Below are 22,530 nucleotides of genomic sequence, written 5' to 3' on the forward strand. Positions count from 1 at the left end.
TGTCTCTTTTCCTCTTCCTACTGCCTCTAATAGCATTTGCTAGAATCAGACTGAAGCAGAAACCAATAAAAGCTGAGGAGTCTCTAACGCTGCCGTCAATCATGTCAATCACGGCTCATGAACTGCGGCCAAACTGATTAGGCAGCGCTGATCAAATATGACTCAAGATTCTGTTACTGCATCGCCTATTTCTCGTCTCAGATGTTTTCAGAAACATATTTCAGTGTAATGTTGAGATGTAGAATGAGAAAGTCGCTCTGGTCAGTGGAAGGTGCTTCGTTTTGGCTGCATTGTTTCCAATATGTCGGCCTGGGTCACAAACTTTCTATTACAGCTAAACAGTGCACTAAAATAACTAAAAATGTTTGAGGTAAGAAGTAGGTGAGGCAGTAACACAATCTTGATTCATATTTGATCAGCGCTGCCTAGTTTGATAGTCTGACTGCAGTACACAAGCAGTGATTGACATGATTAACAGCTTCATTAGAGATTCCTCAGAACTGATTGGTTGTCTACATTCACGTGCGAAAAGGCCATTATAGGCACTACAAAGCAATAGAACAGGCAGAGGAATATGATTTTTCCGCAGATCATCTGTCTCATGCTTCTGTGTGAATATAGTGAGAGTTTCAGCAAACATGTGAAGAAGTTATTTTTTATTGAAGTTGCCAACTAAATCAAAATACAACCCACATTTTAAGAAAATCTGAATTACCCTTAAAGAGAAGTACATTTGACTTATGATAAGACAGGGGCAGCACTGACCCATAAAATTACGTTTCATATTTTTCAGTGAGATATAAGTTACGCTTTTTCCTCTCAGCAGTTCAGGCACATTTTCCTGTCTCTGAATTTTAAAGTAATCTTCTGCTCCACACAAGAGTAAGCATACTTTCCCCCAGACAAATCTCACACAGTAACTTTCATGGTAAATTGATCTCCGGTGTTGAAATGGAAGCTTTCTTTGGCTCTTCAAAGTGAAAAAATGGTTATTGTATGAGGTTGGCCAGATGCTCAGGAGTGTCTTGGGAGGTCTGCCTACAGAAATGTGGTGCAAATAGGAAACAAAATGGTGCCTCAAGACTGTTGAACTGACTGTTCGTTAATTAACCAGACAACGCTGTGGAGGAAGAGGGAACCACTGAAGGTCTCCAGTCACTCCAACTCTGTCCCCGGAGAGTGCACTGCCTCAGGGAGACACAGGAACTGAAAATATGTTGTTTAAATGTTCCTGATTCGATAACCCTGCCACGCTGATACTCCACAGTGGTTTCATCGAGCAATTGCAGGTGTCATAATGATTTGTGGGAAAGCAGAAATTAATGTTTATAGATCTAGTTTTGAATATTTCTCATTTTCTTTCCACTCGTACTGTTCACTGTGTTTAAGTGACTTCATGGCTCTGTGTTACAGGCTGCCCCGCAGGGCGCCGGCACTGTGCATCTCAGAGCCTCTCTGCTCTTATTACTGCAGTTACTCTCCTGGGAAGTGGCCCCAGCGGATCGAAGGAACGGTGATCAGTGACGCAGAACCAACCGAGAGGGGGGGAGGGTGGCAGAGGAACATTAAAGACGGTTGGAGAAACAGTGACAGAGAGTGAGAATATCTATCACTGCAGCAGCTACAGTACGGGGACAGGAGAGGAATCTTAATAATCATGAGGAAAAAATCCTAAGAGAGAAAGAACTAGATGAGTTGAGGGATTTGGGGGTTTTAAAACTTCGAGAAGAGGTTGATTGATGAAGGAGGATGCGGGAAGAGAGGGCAGTGCTGTAGGACTCACTGCACAATCACGGTGTTTTCGGCGACATAGGAAAAGGCAGGGCGGGTAGAGAGTGTACACAATGACATACGGAGAAAAAGTGCCCGCGTGCCTCTCAGCACTTTTAACTCCTATAGCTAATGAGATGACATCAATCACTCAGTGGGCCACTAAGCCAGTGGGCTATTGTCTGCACTTGTGATATACAGTAAAAGGTCAGTTTCCTGGACAGGTGGAGGAGGTTTTTGGCCTGCTGCCTACTTACCCTGTTTCCTATCAGTAATTATCATTACAGCCTGCAGCAGCAGTGCGAAACAAACAGAGAGAGGATGGAAAGAGCTCTGTGTAAACTAGCACGCCACTGTGAAAGGCATCAGGGCAACGCTAAAACACCACAATGACTTTTACAGACCACATTCTCCATATTTCATAAATGTTGAATAATTTAATTTTGTTGCCCCCCACCCCCCGACCCCAACCGAAAATTGGATTTATCTGCTTTTTGAACAGAAATTCTCGACACTAGCTTGCATCAGACCGTTGTCCTGACAGCTGCCGGGGAAGTTGCGCTGTCTTCCACTGACACACAGTTTCATCAGACAAGAGTACTTTCAACTTGGACGTTAAAAGTTTCACATTAGATTACTTCAGTTTTCTTCACATTTTCATCTCTCATGAATGACCTATACTGAGTCTGTAAATTGCTTTCCTTCTCGCATTCCACTGCCATCGGTGAAAGTTAGCTTCATTTTCCAGGCTGGCCTTTCTGCCTAATGAGATTTGTGTTTCCACAGTGTTATTGGACAAAATTTTATTAGCTAACATGATGAAACTGGTGTTCCCTTCCTTCTGGATGCCTGTTAATACCACTGATGATGTGGTAAATACTTTTCAACAAGACACACAAATGTCTGAGTATTTACTGAGGAATGTGTGATTTCTTGTGAATTTCTTTAATAAGTCTAAATCAAGGACTGTAGAGTATAGTGATAAGATACTCGAGAATCACACTGCTTGTATGTTACAGAAACCAATTTAGTATTTTATGATTGTACTGCGTGTAAAAAAAAAAAAAAACAGTGAGAAAGCCAACAGACACAAGACTTCCAAATGAAATATCAATATTGGTGTATTGTTTGGCAAAGTTAAACCTACTCAGATTTTGTCACTGGTGGAATATTACAGGGCTGCAACTAACAATTATTTTCATTGTTAAATAATCTACCTCATTTTGCCAATAATGAAACAGATAATTTCTCAAATCTCAAGGTGATGTTTTCTAATTATGTGTGTTATCAGACCAAAAATCCAGCGCTATTCAGTTTATTATCATGCATGACAAAGACAAGCATCAAATCCTCACATTTAAGAAGCATGGAAACAGCAGATGTTTGACTTTTTTTGCTTTAAAAAATTACTAAAACAATTATTGGATTATCAAAGTACTCAACCTATCCTCATACAATGGTTCGTATGATATCCTACGAAATAGCACCACATGAATGACGTTACGCACTTTAGGTAAAGTTATTATGGTTAGGTTTAGGAAAAGAAACGTGGTGAGGATGTATCTTAAACTGACCCAGAGTGTGCTCATAATTAACAAGGTTTCAAACATCAGTCTCTGAGGGAAGGTTCCTGGAGAGAGTCCTGTGTTTAGTGACACGTCCACCACCCCAGCATTACTCCATAAGGGACCGCCTCCCTCCAAGTGGGATATGTAGGAATTTTGGTGCATTACTTTTTGTAGGAAAACATACAAACAGTACATGACTACAACCTGAAGTAGATGCCAATTAATTTTATGTTCATCGACTAAACAGGATGACATTTACAGAACAGATTCAAAGGCCTTGCACACCTCCACAGGTATTTTCACTTCTAGCTGAATAGACTTAAGGTTGCTGGGAATTACATCGAGTCACCAAACCCCAAACTAAAGGATGATAAAGTTGTAAGTTATCCACCCCAACAGTCAGGAAGATGTCAGTCTGTAGGTTTAATATGGGTGAGTAGGACTTTCAAGATAACAAAGGACAGAAATGATGTCATACCATATAGATACTGCACATCAGTGGTTTTCAAACCTTTTGTGCCTAAGGCATAATAAAGGGTAAGCCAAAATGTCAAGGCACACCTGTATTCATATGTGTGCACAATAGCATGTGTTATCACTTTTATCACGACATAAGACAATAAAGATAAGAAAAAAGAAGAGTAATTTTCATGATACTGTCTACTTTCTCTTTTCTTTTGATGGTAGGTAGTCCTTGCCGATGCTTTGTTATAATTTGCTCCGTACAATCATCATCATCATCCCTCACACTGGCTGCCAATCAGGGCTTTTGATGTGTCACACACTCATAATTCCCACGTGCAAACGGCAACAAATGGGTTCCCTGTGAAGGTTTTTTTTAGGTAAATTAAATTAAATCACATTTTTTAGCTAGAGTTGCCTCTTTATTAGGAAATCAGAGCGCATAACATACTGATATAGTCAATTAAAAAGTCATTTGTAACTTTTTGTATAGGCTCAGTTGAATATTGCAACAGCAGTGTGTGGTTATCACAAAATCCCATGGCACACTGGATTGGCATCACGGCACACCATTTCAGAACCACTGCAGTACATCATATCTTTTATCTTTCTTCCTTAAATTAAAAAATTGTCTTGCTACACTGTTGCAATTGTTGCTTGATTTTGACTTTAATACTGAGCGTACCAAGATTGGACCAGTGAACCCTGAAACATTCAGGACATCTTACAAAAACTATGCACTGTAATGCATCCATCAAGCATGTACATGGCTTAACACACACTTAAAGCAAATATCCAGCATACAAGCACTTTACAGCTACTTATTATAGCAACAAACTCTTCCAACAAGCCAGGCTACAATTACATTTCACAAGCAGAATAGCTGACTTGACTTCACAGGTGTTACACCGTTTCTGTGACCTGCCTCAGTCTACCATATGGCAGCTCCTTCACGCCCAGCAAAGAAGGGTACGTGAGAGCGGCATCAGAGCATTATCACTCCACAAATTTGTTCTACAAATTAGCTGCAGCCACTGTTACATGAACGAGCCACTTCAGTCTGTGTTTATCAAAGGTTTGGATGATTACATAAAAGCGAGGCAGCTGCCTTGTTGAATGGAATAAAGGAGGAAATGTTGAGAGACAAAATGAGAACATTATTTCAGACTCCATGACCCTGAACAGAGGTCACCATTATAAATAACCAAATGTTAATACTGGAGCTGCAGGTATGAAAATCTTCAGTAATTGCTAGATGTGTGAAGTGTACCTCTCGCCAGGACCCAGTTTGTGGTGTGTGTGCATGTGTGTGTATGACATGAGCATGAAGCAGTGTGGTTAGCTTAGTAAAACTTAGCTGAGATGGTAATTAGCACTTTCACTGCCATCCCACTAATTACGGTCTCATGTAGGCTGAGGCATTGACAGAGAGGAGAGCATGATTAGATTTTAGATTGTGGATGCTCTGCTTCACAGGATCTCCTCGCTCCTCTCTGATGCAGTGTGAGAGGAGTAAGTGGTCAACTCACTTCTTGAGATTGGACCTGTGCTGGGGCATTAGTCATTCTGAGCGGTGCATAGTGCCGAGCGAAAAGCTGATTCAGGTTCTTATAGAACTGTTAGGTATTGCGAGACGAAGTCGATGACCTCAAAGACTTTAGCATCTATTGTAGCGCCGGCTCTGAGTGGAAGTCATGGCGTGGATAGCTTACCGGGTCATTTTTCATTTGCTGGATTTTTCACCATTGCTGTAAAACTCGCCACCACAATGGGTGATTCATCACCTCACCAGAGGGATGTAATTCTTTGTGATGTATTTCTTCCTCCGAGGATAACTGTGACTTTACAGTTTATATTTCTCACACTCATGCGTCCCTTCTCTATCAAAGCTTATTATGTAATTAACGTGTAATGTGAGCAGTGGCTAGTGGGATGAAATGTGCCTGGTGTGAGAAATTACTGCAGTAATCTCTTTCTAGAACATTTCTCCCCCTCTGACCAATTCTCAACACTAACAGCTAACAACAGCATGTTTAAAAGAGGTTGCAAAGTCGCCACGACACAAATATGTCGTTTATATCTACAAGTAATGTGAGCATTGAAAAGTGTAGAGGCAGTTAGGTTGTGTCACCTCCTGCAGATCAGCCTTCAAACTCTGGACTCTGCTGTCAGGCCACTGTCCCTTGCTGTGCAAAAATATAGCACTCAGACATGTGAAGAGGGGGTTTTAATCTTTTAGGCATGTAACCCAACTCATGTTTCACACCCAACATGCAAGAGTGGAAAGTTTGCGTGAGGTGGTGTGCAGTATGAAGCAGCACAAAACGACCAGCCAGGATGCTACAGACACATTTTTATCTGCATGCAAATGATAAGGATATACATTTACTAACCTGGTATTCTCTTCTCCTCTGATACATAACTGTCATGCTTTAAAGGTTTTACAAAAAGATCAGAGTTACATGACTACGTAATTCATTAACCCTTTGAAACCTGTAGCGACATCACTGCATTTGTGCTGCTTTTAGATGCCTTTTGCAAGTATTTAAACTTTTGAACTCATATTGATGCAATTTCTTATAAAAACATGGGTGAAAGGCAATGAGCAACTTGGTAAGAAAGGTCCCACACATTGCCCCCCCCCCCCCCCCCAAAAAAAATTTTTTTTGTCAGAAAATTATTTTTAAAACTGAGTGAAAAAAGAAAAAAAATAAGGAAAAACTATATTGATAATTATTATTATTACTTATTTAAAATCATGGTATAGAATTATTATAATCCATCATTCCCTTGTTTATTTATTTATTTGTAACTTTATTTTCTTTCCTTTTTATTTATTTATTTATTCATTTTACTAATTTTAATGTTTTGGATTTTCTCTTTTTACTAATTTCTTGCAAATCTTTGGGGTCATTTCTTTTTTTGCTCATTGCCTTCTTCCCATGAAAGAAATGAAGACAGTTTGCTCAGGTTTTAAAAGGTTAATGCACAAATGAACATTTCCTCCGTTCTTCTCTACAGTAAAATTTCAACTCCCCGTATCTCTTACCTCCTGGCCGCACTCTGTGGAGGTCGGCATATTTAGGGTCAGCGTTAAGTTTAGTTGAATTTTGGCAACTATGTGGGCAGCTCCGGCTGCCTGGAAAAGCACAGCTGCTCTCTCTCCGTAGGAAATATTTGGCATTGCTCTGCACAATGTCGAATTTGCACTTGCGGTGTGAAAGCCCTGTTAAACTAAATTCCAGCGTTTACCTACTCACTGTGAGCTAAATCACTATAAACTTCATTTAATCACATGGCGGTAAAGGCACTTAACATGAAGGTAACATGTTGTAGTGGTTGTATGAGATTTCTTCAGTGCCACTTGAGACAGCACTCAGGTGTTGGGAGGTAAGTGAATTGAATGAGATTACTTAGTGTTTTAGTGTGCGGCCATGTGTGTGTTTTGCTCGACCCTACTCTTACTTATTCATTATTTTTGTAGTTTCCTTGTGCGATATATTGACTTACATGGCTTTTTATAATTATGCATTGAAATAAAGCCAGAAACAAGTTACCCCTCAGGGAGAATAATCCATGTATTTAATAAATCTGCTGGTATACTAATACAAGCTGGGGAGTTTTAATACCAAATAGGATCATCTAATTATTTTTATTTATTACACTTAAAAGGGTTTGACTTGATAATGTCATTATTTACAGGGAAAGTGTGTCACAAAGATTTTAGACCTGCTGGTAAATTTGTTCATTATAAATTCTTTTTTTCTCCATGTTTCTCAGACTCCCAGAACCATTGTGTCGCTGCCAGTTTGAGGATCATTACAGCAAGAGTACAAATTTTGACTAATAGCTCCAGACTTTGTTGTCGGGTCCAAGATAGCAGAAGAGCACTTGTGGCCTTTTTTTTTCATATTATGCTTGATGCCAGGAGCACAGCGTGGCTTTTGTGTGTTCTCTCCGCTTTTCTCCTGCAATTAGCAACTGTAACAGACAGTAGTGGCAACTCTAGCCGGCAAGCGCTATTTATAACAAGAGCAAGATATGTCACACCACAATAGCATCTTTTTAAATCAATAACACATGTTGCCATTTGATTTGACTTTTATTTTTTGCTCCAGCAGGAATATGGTTGCTAGGCGTGAGTTTAGCTCTGCTGTACTGAGCTGTTGTACATTGCAGATGATATTCAATTCTGTTTGAAGATGGTATGTAAGCTGGTGGAGCTGACAGTGCGGATTCCTGCGTGGGTGATTCCCATCCTTCCATCAGTAGTTGGCTTGTCTAGGCCCAGTGAACATGTTAGTCTCAGTTCTATTATTCACACCTTTAGCCAGCTTCTGTCTTGGTCAGCACTCCAAACTATGGCTCACATACTACTATAGCTATTATGCTGTAGCTGCCCCAACAGGAAATCAGTGCACTCTGTGTGTTACGCCCACCACTGACTTCAAGGGTTGCTTACTATGTTGTATTATTCGGCTTGATGAGTAGTGAAGGTTCCCCCTGGAGAAAGGGCTCCGCTCTCCCACTGGAGCCGTTTAATCTTTCATTATTGTGATACTTTTTGAGCTGCTACTCCTTTTTCCTCACAAACTTTTCTTTACCTCACAACAAACAATTAATTCACCTTGTGCTTGTGAGGACCAGGGTGGAAAAAGATTTAAAAAACAAAGCTTCTTGGCCATTTGCAACAAAGACTCGCCCTCTAGCTGTTTTACAGATAATGCCCAGTCTGTCCTTTGTCCCAGTCCTGCTGTCCAGACAGAGAGAAGAGGGTCCCTCCTGGATTCTGCAGAGGCAGCTGGGACAGGCGTGGCAGGACTGGCATGTGTGAAAAGAGTGTTAATCAATTCCTAGACCCATAAGGCAATAGAGGTCAGCAAAATGTCCTGCATTTTCCAAATGTTTCCTCACACTCGGACAATGTTAAAGAGCTGAGGTCAGGCCCGCTGCTTTCATCATCGCAGCTTTTTTACCGAAGGCAGGAAAAGCCTTGGCAAAAGGAGCTGGAGAAATTTTTTTAGTTGTGTCAGTGCTGGATTTCTTCCAGGCAGATTTTTTTCCCTGCTTAATCTTCAGTTTAAATCCGCCCTCATCTAGCTTTCCTGGTCCGGCAAAGCCTATGGGTTATGGCAGGGCAGATGATGCCTTGCAATGACCAGCTGTGACCCACAGTATCAACCAGATGAACAGAAAGTCTGTGCGTGTGTGTGTGTGTGTGTGTGTGCAGAATCTCACATGGGCGTGTGTGTGAGTACAAGAGGGATTCTGTGTGTATCTTTGTGTATTGTGCGGTTGTGTACATGCATATGCAAGTTTGGTAAAGATTTTAACTGTGAGGCTACTGCAGCATTTATGATTTTAACTGTGAGGCTACTGCAGCATTTATGACTCGGGGTGGGAATCAAGACCCAGTTCAATTTAAGAGCCAGTTTCAAATTGCCCAAACCATTGGAATCACGTGTCTCTAAGCTTATCAGTTTCTTTTATCAGTGCTGGCATGCTTCTCTGAGAGTTGCGCAGTGCAAAGCAATTAATTCAAACTCATGCGTCTGTGCTGCTGGAAACTTGCAGCAAGTAGTCATAACAGAGATGAAGAAACATTCCAAAGTGTGGCTTCATTTTGCAAAAAAGATGGCAACAGAGCTGCTTGTAATGTCTGTAAAATGATCATTTTAAGTCAGAGTGGAAACACCAGCACTATGTTAAAAACATCTATTGACCCAACATGGCAGCCCTGTCTCCTAGAAATTATGTTCATATATACCTAATTTGAAACAGCAAATACACTTTGGGGGAAATGCAATGCTAAGCAAATGATGTTTTCTATAATGAGGAAATGTTGCTGATTAATGTACCTGGCAAGTCACAAAGATGTTGATACTGAACGTATCAGCCAAATGTTAACAGACAATGTAATTTAGTTGTCTCCTCCAAAATAGGCAGTCTAGCAATACAGTATCAACATTAGGCCTATTTTTTATTACCTTTTTTTATTTAAAAAAGTGTCTACAGGTCCTTAAAAAGTCCTAAAATGTCTTAAATTCAATGTTACAACAATTAGGCCTCAAAAGTCATTAAATAGTCTTAAATTTGAATTTGAATTTGTGAGAGCTTAACTCCTGCAGACATTTTTATCTTATTTCATTTATCCATTTTTAATGTCTTTTTTTTAGAATTAGTGAAGCCTTTCTTTGTAAAAGTTCACATTTCTAATGTTTAGTTTAATGTTCTTTAAAAAACTATAATGCTGTTATTTTACTTCATACTTGCACTTTACTGTTGGCAAAATGTAGATTGACTTAAATCACTCTAATAACCATATTCCTACATAACACCTACCTCTGCACAGGACCACTTATTTGCTACTTACATGTACCTGCAATGCTTACATGTGATGTTTAAATAAGTAAAACATGATTTGACCAGAAATCTGTCCTAAATTTGGTAAAAAGGTGTCTGGACAGGGTCTTAAAAGCATTGAAATTAAATGTCTGAAACCTGTAGACACCCTGATTAACATCTAACTGAAATCATCTTACCCTAACCTTAACCAAAGTGCTTTTGTCGCCTAAACCTAAGATAGGAGTCTGGAGTGTGGAAGTTCTGGTGTCCAAATCCTACACTTTGTACGACCCCCCATCCTTCCCAACCACCTCCTACTGAAGCATATACGGTTCATCAGTGGTTCTCAAATGGTGTGCTGCAGTACACTGGTGTGCCGTGATGCAAATCTTGGTGTGCTGTGGGATTTTGTGATAACCACATATTATTATTGCAATATTCAACTGGCCCATTTACAAAAAGTTATGAATGAATTTTTAATTGACTGTACCAGTATGTTGTGCACACCCATTTCCTAATAAAGAGGCAAACTCTAGCTGAAAAATGTGATTTGATTTAAATTAATTTAAAAAACCTTCAAGGGGAACCTATTTGTTGCCTTTCAGGCGTGGGAATTTTAAGTGTGTGACACATCACATTATCTTACATTATTTCCCATTTAAATGAATGTGTTATTAGTGCTTTAATGTAATTTTAAAAAGTGTTAAATGAATTCTTGAATAATTTTGTCAGTGATAAGAGTGGTAACACATGCTATAGAGGCTGTTGTGCACCGGCATAAATACAGGTGAGCCTTGAGATTGTGGCTTTTGCTCTTTGGTGTGTACAAAAAGTTTGAAAATCACTGCGGTACATGACTTAAGTGTTTTCTTACTTTAAAGGTAAGCAAACACTATTATGTTGCCACAACAACATAATTAAGAAACCAGTTTAGTAACATGCAAATGTTATTTCTAGGAGACAGGGTGGAACGAGTGCCACTGTTTTCCAACTGAGCAGCGTGTCCCATGACCAGGGTAAATATCCTGTGTTATTATACCATGCACGTCACACAGGCAGGCTGAGCAGATTTTTTTCTTTGACTAAAAAAGCCTAAATGAAAATTAATGCTGTACAGATATTCTCTCATTTCAACTACACTGTGTTTAAACTCAGAAATAATAAAACAGTTTTGCTGACACTGAAAACCTGTGAAGACCTACTTTATTTCTCACAGAAAATTGATCAGGAATCAATAACTGAATCAATATTGAATCGGACCACTAAGCAGAATCTAATGGGATTGGTATCAATTATAGCATATAGCATCCCAATTCATGATGTTTCAAAGATGGCATATAAGTACTTTCATTTACTTAATATTGGTGTAATTTTCCAGGACTATACTGCAGTCTTCTTTGCTTATGCATTTTAAAGTATGCTTTATATAAATGTCTTGTATTTGCTCGAATATCTTTTCTGTCTGTCTGACCACTAAACTGTGGCTGCTTATACAAGAAAATCCAACCTGATGTTATGAATGTGTTCTCCAACTCTGTGGCAGAGGACAGTCAGTCCAACTGAACCTTAAGCGCACTGTGGTGCTCTTGGAGGAGGCTGTGCTGGATTAACTAGTGTACGAGCAGTGGTAGCTAATCCTGCAGGGTTACAGAAACATTTATTATCTAGGCCATAATGGATTCCACGTTTTTCACTGGTTGAGCCTCAATGATGATGATTACAAATGCTTGCTGTACTGTCCTACATCTGCCCTATGTCTATATCTATACGGTGGCCAGCAAGAAGGATTGATGCAATTTTTTTTTATAGTTGTACACAGCTTGCTTATTGTTAAGCTCTGTAGTCCCTTACTACTCCAGTTTGGCAGGTCAGCCCCGCTGCGATTATTCATCAGCCAGCGTAGATCATCATACCAGTCATATGGGATGATGCATAACTACAGCATCCAAGGTTAGGCGTCATCCCATAACCTTGTTTTCCTGGTGGTGTTGTTATGAATAATCAACTGAGGTACTTTTCTGCTCTTCAGCCCCTCAGCTGTTTCGGTTTCAGCATAACAGCGTCTCTCAGTTTAATCACAGTGTAGAGCTCTGCATGGCTGGTATTGTTTTGAGCAGGTGTGGCATGTGATACTGAATTAGTGATTCGAAGGATACTGATTAAAAAGTCCCCATGTACTTATATTAAATACAGTAATGATGTTCCTCCATAGCAGCGCTCACAAATTTATCTCTCCAGTTAATGTGCCAGTGTTGTTTTGGATGATTATAACCCCACCATTTCAACAAATTCTCACCCCAGTAGCGGCCCTACGTCCAGTTATGGACGTTCAGGGACAGCCTATCAATTTGAGCTCGCTACATGTATTGTGTCTGCTCAAAATAAACATATAGAATAATAATGAAAAATAGGAAAATAATAATAAATAATTTATAATGTAGGTAAAATTCTGCGGTTTTATATGTACCACCTTAGGTCTAAGCAACAAAAGCACATGGTTAGGTGAAGAAAAAAAAATCATGGTTTGTCTTAGAATAAGTCTGTTACTAACATAATTTGATATTGTGTGACACAACTCACTAGTGTAGTATGCTACACATACCAGCACATTACATTGTTTATCAATTATTCAGCTAACTTTTGGTTTCACATGGGACACAAACAGCAGGTTTCCAGATGAAAGTCCAGAGTTTGTTTGACCAATCCACCTCGTCTTCCATTCACCTTGAGCTGACTTTCACTCTTTACACTACGATAATTGCCCATAGTGTCAGAAACTGCTGCCACTCAGTGCGTCTCATACCGACACTTATGTTGCCTCCATGCATCTGCATCTGATGCCGAGGGCCACTGATCTAGAATTGGTATTTTACAAGTTGGGAGTGAGACTGGGCTGGCCATTTTCCTCCGACATAGTTTAATTAGCAATTTATTACATTGAACTGTTACAATGTGATATGTATAAAGCCTCCATGACTGTAATTTTACATCAGTAGGAAAATAATCAGGTGGGAGAGGGGGAGGTATTTTAACTTTTCTTTTGGCTCAAAGTAATCTGAGGTTCTGGGAGAGCAGCTCTTTTCTCCCATTCTACATTTAATTTTTGTCAGCCATTGTACAAAAGCCCTCAGAGCACCCTCAGCTGAGGATGCACCCACCAATAAGCACACTGATATGCGCATCGTCCGCATGAGTGTCAAGCTACAGCAGTTCAGCAGTCAGAGCTCTGCAGTTACATTTAGCAGGACAGTTAACGCCTTTTTCCTTTCGCCCTTTTAATGTGTGTGCGTGAGTGATTAAGGTGAGAATCCGCCATGTTTCTCAAACTGTACAGCAAGTTTAATTTCGGTTAACATGCCTGCATTTGTGTATTTTCCGGTTTGCTTTCTTAATGAAGTGCTGCATCAGGAGATGTGGTGGCTTAGATGATCGCTCATTTAGGTTACGTTAATTAGCTCTTTTAATAACTTCTCTGAGTACCACTTGTAATCTTATTGTGAGTGGAGAGTTGTTTATTAGACTTGTTTAAAGGAGGAAGTGTGGATGGAATGGTTTAAAGATTGTGAATGTGTATTTTGTAGCTTAAAGATATTTTTCCTTTGTTAATTTTCTGAGCCACACACTTACTGTCAGTGTTGTAAACTTCCTGCATTTGGAGATTTAAGTATCCTCTCAAACCCAACTCTCTAGTTGGAATCATTCACTCCATAGTCCCCATCCTCACAGCTATCCTTTGCAATATAGTTAATAGTTACACAAATACCTAAAGTTACATAAAAACGCAACACCAAAAAGATTAACTTCACCTGCTCCATGGTTCATAAAGGTGCACTTTACTAAACTCAGTTTTGTCTCTGTATCAGAGTTTTATTAATGTGTATGTTAGAAGTCTCATTAAAGGTCCAGTGTAAAGGATTTAGTGGCATCTAGTGGTGAGGTCGCAGATTGCAGCCAACTGAAACTTATCCTGTGTGCCAAGCATATACTGTAGGAGAACTATGGTGGCTGTAGTGAAAACAATAATGGCCCTATCTAATGCAGACTCTGTGGAAAAGAACCCGTTTCTTATGTAGATATAGACAGCTCATTCTAAGGTAACAAAAACACAACAAATTCTTATTTTCAGGTGATTATACACTGATGAAAACATAGTTATGGATATTATTACCATTTCCGCTAATAAGTCCTACACGACCTTTAAGACATGAAGGGTAGGGTGTTCTGGTTTATTAAAGTCAGGAGGAAAGAAAACATCAATAACCCTGGCATGTTTTTTTTTTTTTAGAAAGTGAAAATGGATTGTACGTCATTCATATGTCGCGCTGGACAAATGCATCTGCCAAATGGATAATGAAAATATGGTTCAGCCTCTCTCACCACTCCAATAATTTTCTCACAGTCGTTTATTTATAAAATAACCAGATGGTAATGTCTGTTTTGTTCTAATCCAGTGAACTGGATAAGTGACAAATCACTAAACTTTATCACTTTGATTCAAAAACCCACTGTTGCCATAAAACTGTTCTTTTCAGTGATTTGCAACATTAGCCACAACGGCCTGATACATCCTGAGACATTAAATGGATAACAGCCCCTCATAAACGGTATGGAAACATTTATATCATCACGGAATATATTTTCTTATCGCCAATCTCTCAGTCCTGTAATGAAAATTCTGCAGTTACAATTTAACAACACCGAACAGCACTTCCTGAGGTTTGTGAGTACTGCTCGGCGCACTCCACCTCCATACATGTTGCTTTTTAAAAATCCTTCCTTTTTCCATTTTGTTCAGCGAGAGAAATGCAACATAACCGCAGACTGCTGAGCTGAGCAACACCAGCCATAACACCGGTAACCCTGGACACTCGTCTTCCTCAAGCAATTTCTCCTCATTGATGTAATGGATGTGTCCCTGAACAGGCTTTTTTTTTTGCGCGTTTCCTCGGGGCAGGCTGCTGTTGTGCTCTTAACGGCAGCACACAGACAGCTTCCAGAGGCTATGGATCACAGCAGCCTTGGAGCAGCCTTTCAGGCCTAATGTTCTGTGAGCACTGGGAGTATTGATTCACTGTGTCACGTATGATTATAAACACAGATTAATAGACAGTAAGTTTTCAGCTCCAGGCGAAGAAAAATATTAGAGGGATGACATTTTGCTGCAGTGTTTTGGCTGCATGTTTGGGTTGTATAATAGAGTTGTGACAGCTCGACCTTCGATATACAGCATATAGTCTCACTTTCAGTGTGTCCCAGAGGAGAAATCTATCTGTTGCTTTTCTTATGGTGTAAAGAGTGTGCTGAATACTAAGTCAATTTTCCCCCAAAGTATTTCACCACTGTTGTTAAATAATTATTTGACACGTTTACAGCCTGTGTTTATGGAGGCTTCAATTTGTCATTTCTGTTTTACACAATATTTTGATTTCATATCTCGCTCCATCAGAAAGGAGCTTTGTTTCTAATTCATTGTTGCCATCTGTGTCAAAGGCTGCTAATGATACCTACCAGTGGAGATGCATTGTGCTGTGGGAGTGCCTTGTCAGCGTTCTGTTCGCTGGGATTTGGATGAGCTCCATGTGTCTGTGCCTGATAATACCAGAAGCGACCTGTAAGCGTCAGGGTCAGGGATGAGCAATCTCCCTTGTGAAATATTCAAACACTAAATATCTCAAGCGAACTCAATCCCATTGTCTTACGTAACCAGGCGAGGTTTCCTGGCTCCGTCTTGTGCCAAAGGTTAGAAACCCAAAAGGCATCACATCATTTAGCTTTGTTAATGTATTCACTGTCGCAGCTGCTGTGAAATTCCATTTAGATAGTGTTTCAAATTCTTCTCACATTATGTCGTGCCAATTTAAATGGAGGAAAAAATAGGACTTTGAACACCATGGTTATTGTCATGCCAATGGGGAATAATTATTGTGTACCACAGAAGATGGTTAAACTCTTCTGGGCTTTAAATTTTAGGATTAAAACAAGTCATTTTCCAATAAAACATCTCAACTCTTTCTTTGTCCCAACGTTACTTAAAAGGACTTTTTAACCCAAAATCCAAGATTTTTTCTTTTAGTTTCTTTTCTTTTCTTTTTTGTTTTTTCTCTTAGTGCTTTTTATCAGTCTAGATTGTTTTGGTGTGAGTTGCCAAGTGTAGGAGATATCCGCTGTAGAAACGTCTGCTTTCTCTCCAATATAATGGAACTAGATGGCACTTGGCTCGTGGTGCTCAAAGTGCCAAAAAATACACTTGAAAGACTCAACATTAATCTCTCTCTCTCTCTCTCTCCAAAAATCATGACCCCGTTACTCAAGATAATCCACAGACCTTGTTGTGAGCTTTTTCCATGTTGGAACTATTTTCTTTCTACCAAATTACACCCACCAAAAATATCACAGCGCAGAAGGAAGCATGCATCTGCTGCTACCTCACCTAGCACTACCGAGCTAGCTAACATGACAGCTCAGCCGAGGAGGACGCATTAATGTTTACATCTTGCGCTGTTACGAGCACGAGCCTCTTGTACATGAGTAGATGCACGCTTCCTTCTGAGTGGTGATACAGTTGCGCAGGTGTAGTTCAGACAACAGAAAATAGTTCCTACAAGAAACTGCTCACAACAAAATGCACTTGCACTTGTTTGGTGCCTTTCTAGTCATCCGACCACTCAAAGCGCTTTTTTACACTTGTAGTCACATTCACACACACATTCATACACTGGTGGCCGAGGCTGCCATATAGGTTGACACACTCACACACCAATGGAACAGCCATTGGGAGCAGTTTGGGGTTTTGTATCTTGCTCAAGGATACTTCAACATGCAGGCTGGAGGAGCCAGGGATTGAACTGCTGATCTTCCAACTGGCGGACGATTCGCTCTACCAAAGCCGCCCCAAGGTCTGTGGATTATCTTGAGTAATAAGGTCATGATTTTTGAAAGGAGACATTGATGTTGAGTCTTTCAGATGTATTTTTTGATATCTCCAACACTCTGCAACTCGCACCAAAACAATCCAGGTTGATAAATAGCGCTATAGGTAAGAAGAAAAATATGTATTCTTGAATTTGGGGTGAACTGTCTCTAAGCTTTTCACCACTGCTTTTCTTCTAATGCTTCCTTTTTCCATGTATCTCTTACAGTACATGGAGTACACAAAATAAGCAATTAACAAAAAATACTCCTCAGTATCTGTTGCCGAGGCCATAAATTGCTGTATTTTAGTGTGCAAAACAACTCCCAATCATCACTAGCTCCCCTCCCCAAACCTTTTAGTAGTAGAGAATATGTGGAAATAATAAACACTACAGTGACCTTTTGTTCTGCAAAGACTGCTCTGATAGTCAATCACCTCTCAGAGCTAGCCTGCTCTCTTACACACACACACACACACACACACACACACACACACACACACGGCCTGGTAATTACAGCATGTATCCAGCTATTCTAAATTGTTTTAAGTGGTACCCATACATGTTTGTCTCTCAGGATGATACACCACATACGGACGCGTTATTGCACTCAGCAGGGCTGTGTGTTTCAGGGTGTTGTGAATCCACAGTAACATGGTGATGTTCCCCTCCTTTCCGGTGCGATGACTGATACAGGAATGAATGTGTCTGCTGCCTGCATGACGGACTGAATGCCAGTGTAATTAAAGGTTGGCTGAGGGTGGGCAGTGATGAGCTGTCTGCACACCAATGATAGTTGCCTCCTATTTATGCTTGAATACCCAGTCCGACTCCCACGGAGTGTTTGTCTCCTCTTCCCATCATGTCCCATACATATCATATGCATCCCTCAGCTGAGTGCTGGCCAGGAAGGGAAGTTGTCTCAGATGTTTGGATAGCCTTGTTGACTTCCTGCCACACCCGTGGGTGTTTCTGCAGTCACACACTCTTAGCATATTCTCATTAATAACTGGGTGTTTTCCCTTGTGATGCTGTCAGGGCTGTATATTCCCTTGTTGCCTGTAAGAAAGTCTCATTAATTTTTAAAAAGATTACAAGAGCACTTTTTAGTCCAACTGAAATGATAATGAAAATGCATATTTTTGCTACAGCGATATAGATCTGCTTTGTAAATGAGATATCTTGTTTTCTCCTCCGAGGAAAATAACACAATAACCAAAAGGGAGACATTTACATTTAATATTTTTAGCCGTACTAAGGTTCCCCTATCTTGGCATTCACCAGTGGGTGTGTCGCCGGGAATCCATCTCTGCAGCTGAAGAACTTATTTGCATAAAGTCAATCAAAATGTGTTTTTTTTTTTATTGTATTTGCATCACGTAGTGTTGTCGCTGTCCTCACAGCAGCATAACTGTGACGCTGATGGATCGCTGGCTCACAAGCTAAGAGAAGCCTGACTGTGACTCTTGTTGCACAGAAACATTTGTATCTGCCTACTTGCTTTATGTCAGCAATTTTAGTATATAATAATCTGTTAATGACCACATCACACCTCCACACGGATACATAGCATGCGCGTGGTATCTTTATTAAACTGAATTAGCGATGACTCACCTTCATGCATGAATCATACATCAATAATAACCTGATTTACAGATGATGCATTGCAAAAATAGCATATTGGCAACATTTCAGAAACCCCCAAAATTTAACTAATCATGGTTTCAGGGGAGCTCTTACCTTTGCTTCCATCAAGTGTCCCTGTAAGCTTGCACTCACAATACCAGGACCTCCACTATGCAGAATTCAGCCATTATTACTTTTATTAAATACACCTGTGCTCCTCCTATTATGACAAATCATTTGTTGTAGAAAGGTCTGTGAAACTAGGTTTTTATTTTTGGTGGAGTTATCCATCAGATAAGATGGACAAGATAATACAAATATAGAAATACAAAGTGAGCTTCCTTATTTCCAAGGTAGTCCATTTTGATAGATATTCCCATCCGACAGAAGGAGACACATCAATTTAAAACACATTTATTTCACGGGTAGCTCATCCCGAGAGAGCGGCTCACAATATCAGACCAACAGCTCAACTGTCACTCAACATGCGTAACAGCTTGCACCTCGAGAGGCCTCACTTATGGCACATTTCAGGACATATCAGCAAAAATATGTTTTTCTTTCCTTCAAAAATGTAAAATTAAAAAAAAAAAAATATATATATATATTATATATATCAATTTGACATGACTTTTGGGTGCAAACATGGTTTGTTTTCTCATTTCAGTTGATTTTAATAGCCATTACTATGTAACATGAACATGTTAGACAACAGGTGGCAGGGTGTTGCAGTGGTTAGCGCTGTCGCCTTACAGCAAGAGGGTTACAGGCTTGACCCCACCAATTGGCAGCGTGTGTTGTCTGCGGGTTCTCTAGCTTCCTCACGCAGTTCAAAGACATGCAGGTTAGGCGACTTTCAATTACCCGAACATATAGGTATGAATGTTAGCATGAATGGTTGTCTGTCACCTGTGATAGTCTGGTGATCTCTCCAGTATGTACCCTGCCTCTCGCCTAATGTCAGCTGGGGTTGGCTCCAGCTCCCTGTGACCCTGAGAAGGATAAACAGTTAGAGATAATGGATGGATACCAGACAACAGGCCCAATGAAAATTTGCCATCTTCCGGACGGATAATTTCATAGAGAGATAAAGATGAGATTTTAAATAACTGTAAAAGATGTCTGCGATTGATACTGGCTGGTCACAGTCATTAGCCTGTTGTGTGTCCTCCTGCATGTTCTGCCTGGTTTTGTCAGTAAGGTTGCAGACAGACATGCACAGCTTGGCCTAATCATTGCCATGACCTTTAACCTCTCACAGCAGAGGGTCAACCAGCCACAAAAGACAAGGCAGATACACTGCCCTGTCCTTTAGTTACGTATTTCTCTAGAGCACATTCATGTGCTTTACAGCACTGACACAGACACAATGACTGTTTTCCCCTTGAAATACAATGGACCATAGCTAATCAAACCCCTCTTGGAAAAAAGAGGTCATTTAAACCAGTGAAAAGTTCAGATGACTGAAGTATGGTGAAGTAGCAAAGTGAAGCTTGTTCGTTATTTAAGCACATATGATTATTATGAACATTATTCATTCTTCTCATTTGACAGGCTGCTCATTTAAGAGCGATGACATTTTTAAACAATGGCTCTTCAAACCAGGCTGTATGTTACAGCTGTGAATTTATGTATTGACGTCTTTTTTTCTAGGTGAACAAAGCGGCAACACCTTCAACTAAGTGCAGGAATAGATTGTCTGTGAGTCTGTCAGACTGCCAGCAGCTTCGCCTTTTTCTCTCATTATTGTCGGTGCTAAGTAAAGCAGCCTTCGAGCCGCCGAGCATGAGCCTGCCCGCTGTCCAATCTCCATATTAAAGACAGAGGAAAAGGTCAGCTTAACAACACCTAAACAGTTATCGACAGGTCAGGAGGACGGAGGAGGGGAGAAGGGAGGGGAAGGTCAGCGATCTAGATAAATACCATACGGTCATGAAATTGAAACTGTCAAAATATGCAGATTGGGAGGGAAGCTGAGATCATTGTTGAGGAAGAGTGGTTGTGCAGATGGTACAGCTCATAAGGCACCTGAGGGTAGAAAGCAATTGCTGTACTAATGGTTATACTAGGAAACACGTTTCATTTAAACACTGCATTTGCACGTATACAGGAGGCGCCTTTATCTGGCATGAAATCCAACATTTATAGTGTCAGAGGGATTTATGAGATCAGCAGAATTACTTTCAGTTTGAAGATTTCAGATCAATAGCAGCATCTAAAGCCCTCCTCAAGAGGAAATCATTTCCACTGTAATGCTATGGTATGTGCTCTACAAAAGCTTTTTTTATGCCACTGCAAGGATCTTGCTGCCTCCAATATACAGTGTCATTTTTGTAGCATTTGATGCTTTACATGTGCAGGTGAAACATTTAGAAAAAAAAGAAGGTGAAGGGAAAAGCAGTGGACAGAGAGACCTTGGTGATTTTAAATTAGATTGCTTCTTCACTCAGTTTCTCCTCTCGAACTCTTCCAAGAAATTATCAAGTGAGAGGAAAGAAAATGTCGGGCTCTCGGGCATCCTTGATCAGTGTCACTAGCTGAATGTATGGAGCACAAAAAAAGGTCAGTGAGGTATAGTGGAATCACATAAATATATGGAGAGAAGAGATGAAGAAATGGAAACGTGGGAAAGATTAAAGGAATTGATCTAAAATAAGGCGAAAAGGAATAAGAAGTCAGCCAAGCATTGCAAAATAATGAAACATACATGCGTCATTACTAATACAGTGTGTGCTTCATTATTGCTTTGAAATGGCGATGACAACTGCGGTGATTTGTAGCACAGATTCGTATTTGCAATGTGTCTGAGAGCTCAGGAGTGCGTGCCGAATTGACATCATGTCAGAATGAATCATCTGATTTAACAGGCCTGCTAAAGCTACACGGTTGCACACACACACACACACCCAGTGTTAGTATCAGCTCAACATATTACAACAGCCTGGATGTGTGAATATGAATAAGAAGTTTGGATGAGAGAACAGGCATTTGGCTCATGTGATATCTTGAATTTACATTAATTGTTAATTTCCTTCCCCCCCTGCAGATCCATCAGTGCATCACAGACAGAAGACAGTGGTGACAGACATGTGCTACCCGACAGAGATATCCAGCCTGATGGACTTTGGCACCCCAGACTGCTCACTAGGCAAAGGTACGGTGTTGCTCGAAAAATACAAGGTGTTGCCTTGGTGACAGCAGGAAGTGTGCACGGAGATTCATCCTGGCAGTTAAAAGACACAGAGCTGTCAGCTTGACTGGGAGGTTAACACTGGAGCAAAGGCCTGCGCGGGCTAAGAGTGTGAGAACAATCAGATAACAGCTCTTGGTACCTGGCCACGAGGGCCTTCACCACACGCTTTGATTTATCGCAGCTAAATAACATGTTTTGTCACCCGATGCGTAGCGCAGAGGCACAAGACTGTGAGACATGATTGACTTCTTGCCAGGGAAAAGCGTTTTACTTTGCAAATTGCTTTAATCTGAATGGGGCTTTATTGAAGTTTATTGCTCCAGAGTTGTATTGTAATGTGCAATTATTGCATCGCAGCAAGGCCACTTATTTTCCCCAATCACTGTCATCAGCTTGACAAATAAAATGTTTTATAGAGAAGCCTGTGTGGCTCGGGATAATAGTCTCTCTCAGCCTCTCGTGTGCGGTAATCAAACTGACCAGCCTGTAATAACACGCACCACAAAAGATATTGATCATAAAGTCTGTTGATTGAATCTGTATTGTTGTCCATTTTTTTCTCGTCAAAAAGACTACTATTATTCCCCATTGTTCTCACACTGATGCCAACCCGGGAGTCTGCAGTGTAATTCCCGTAATAATTCTAATTCCACTC

General features: G+C 40.3%; 1 protein-coding gene across 1 annotated transcript in view; it reads left to right on the forward strand.

Moving 5' to 3' along the window:
• LOC125900376 (kazrin-like) overlaps nucleotides 1-22,530 on the forward strand; it is a 155,130-nt gene that overhangs the window by 100,360 nt on the left and 32,240 nt on the right. The window contains exon 5 of the mRNA XM_049595727.1: nucleotides 21,729-21,836. Within this exon, the coding sequence (XP_049451684.1) occupies nucleotides 21,729-21,836 (108 nt within the window). The remainder of the gene's footprint in view (nucleotides 1-21,728; nucleotides 21,837-22,530) is intronic.

The sequence above is a fragment of the Epinephelus fuscoguttatus genome, linkage group LG1 (assembly GCF_011397635.1).
Source record: "Epinephelus fuscoguttatus linkage group LG1, E.fuscoguttatus.final_Chr_v1".
NCBI classification, from domain to species: Eukaryota; Metazoa; Chordata; class Actinopteri; order Perciformes; family Serranidae; genus Epinephelus; species Epinephelus fuscoguttatus.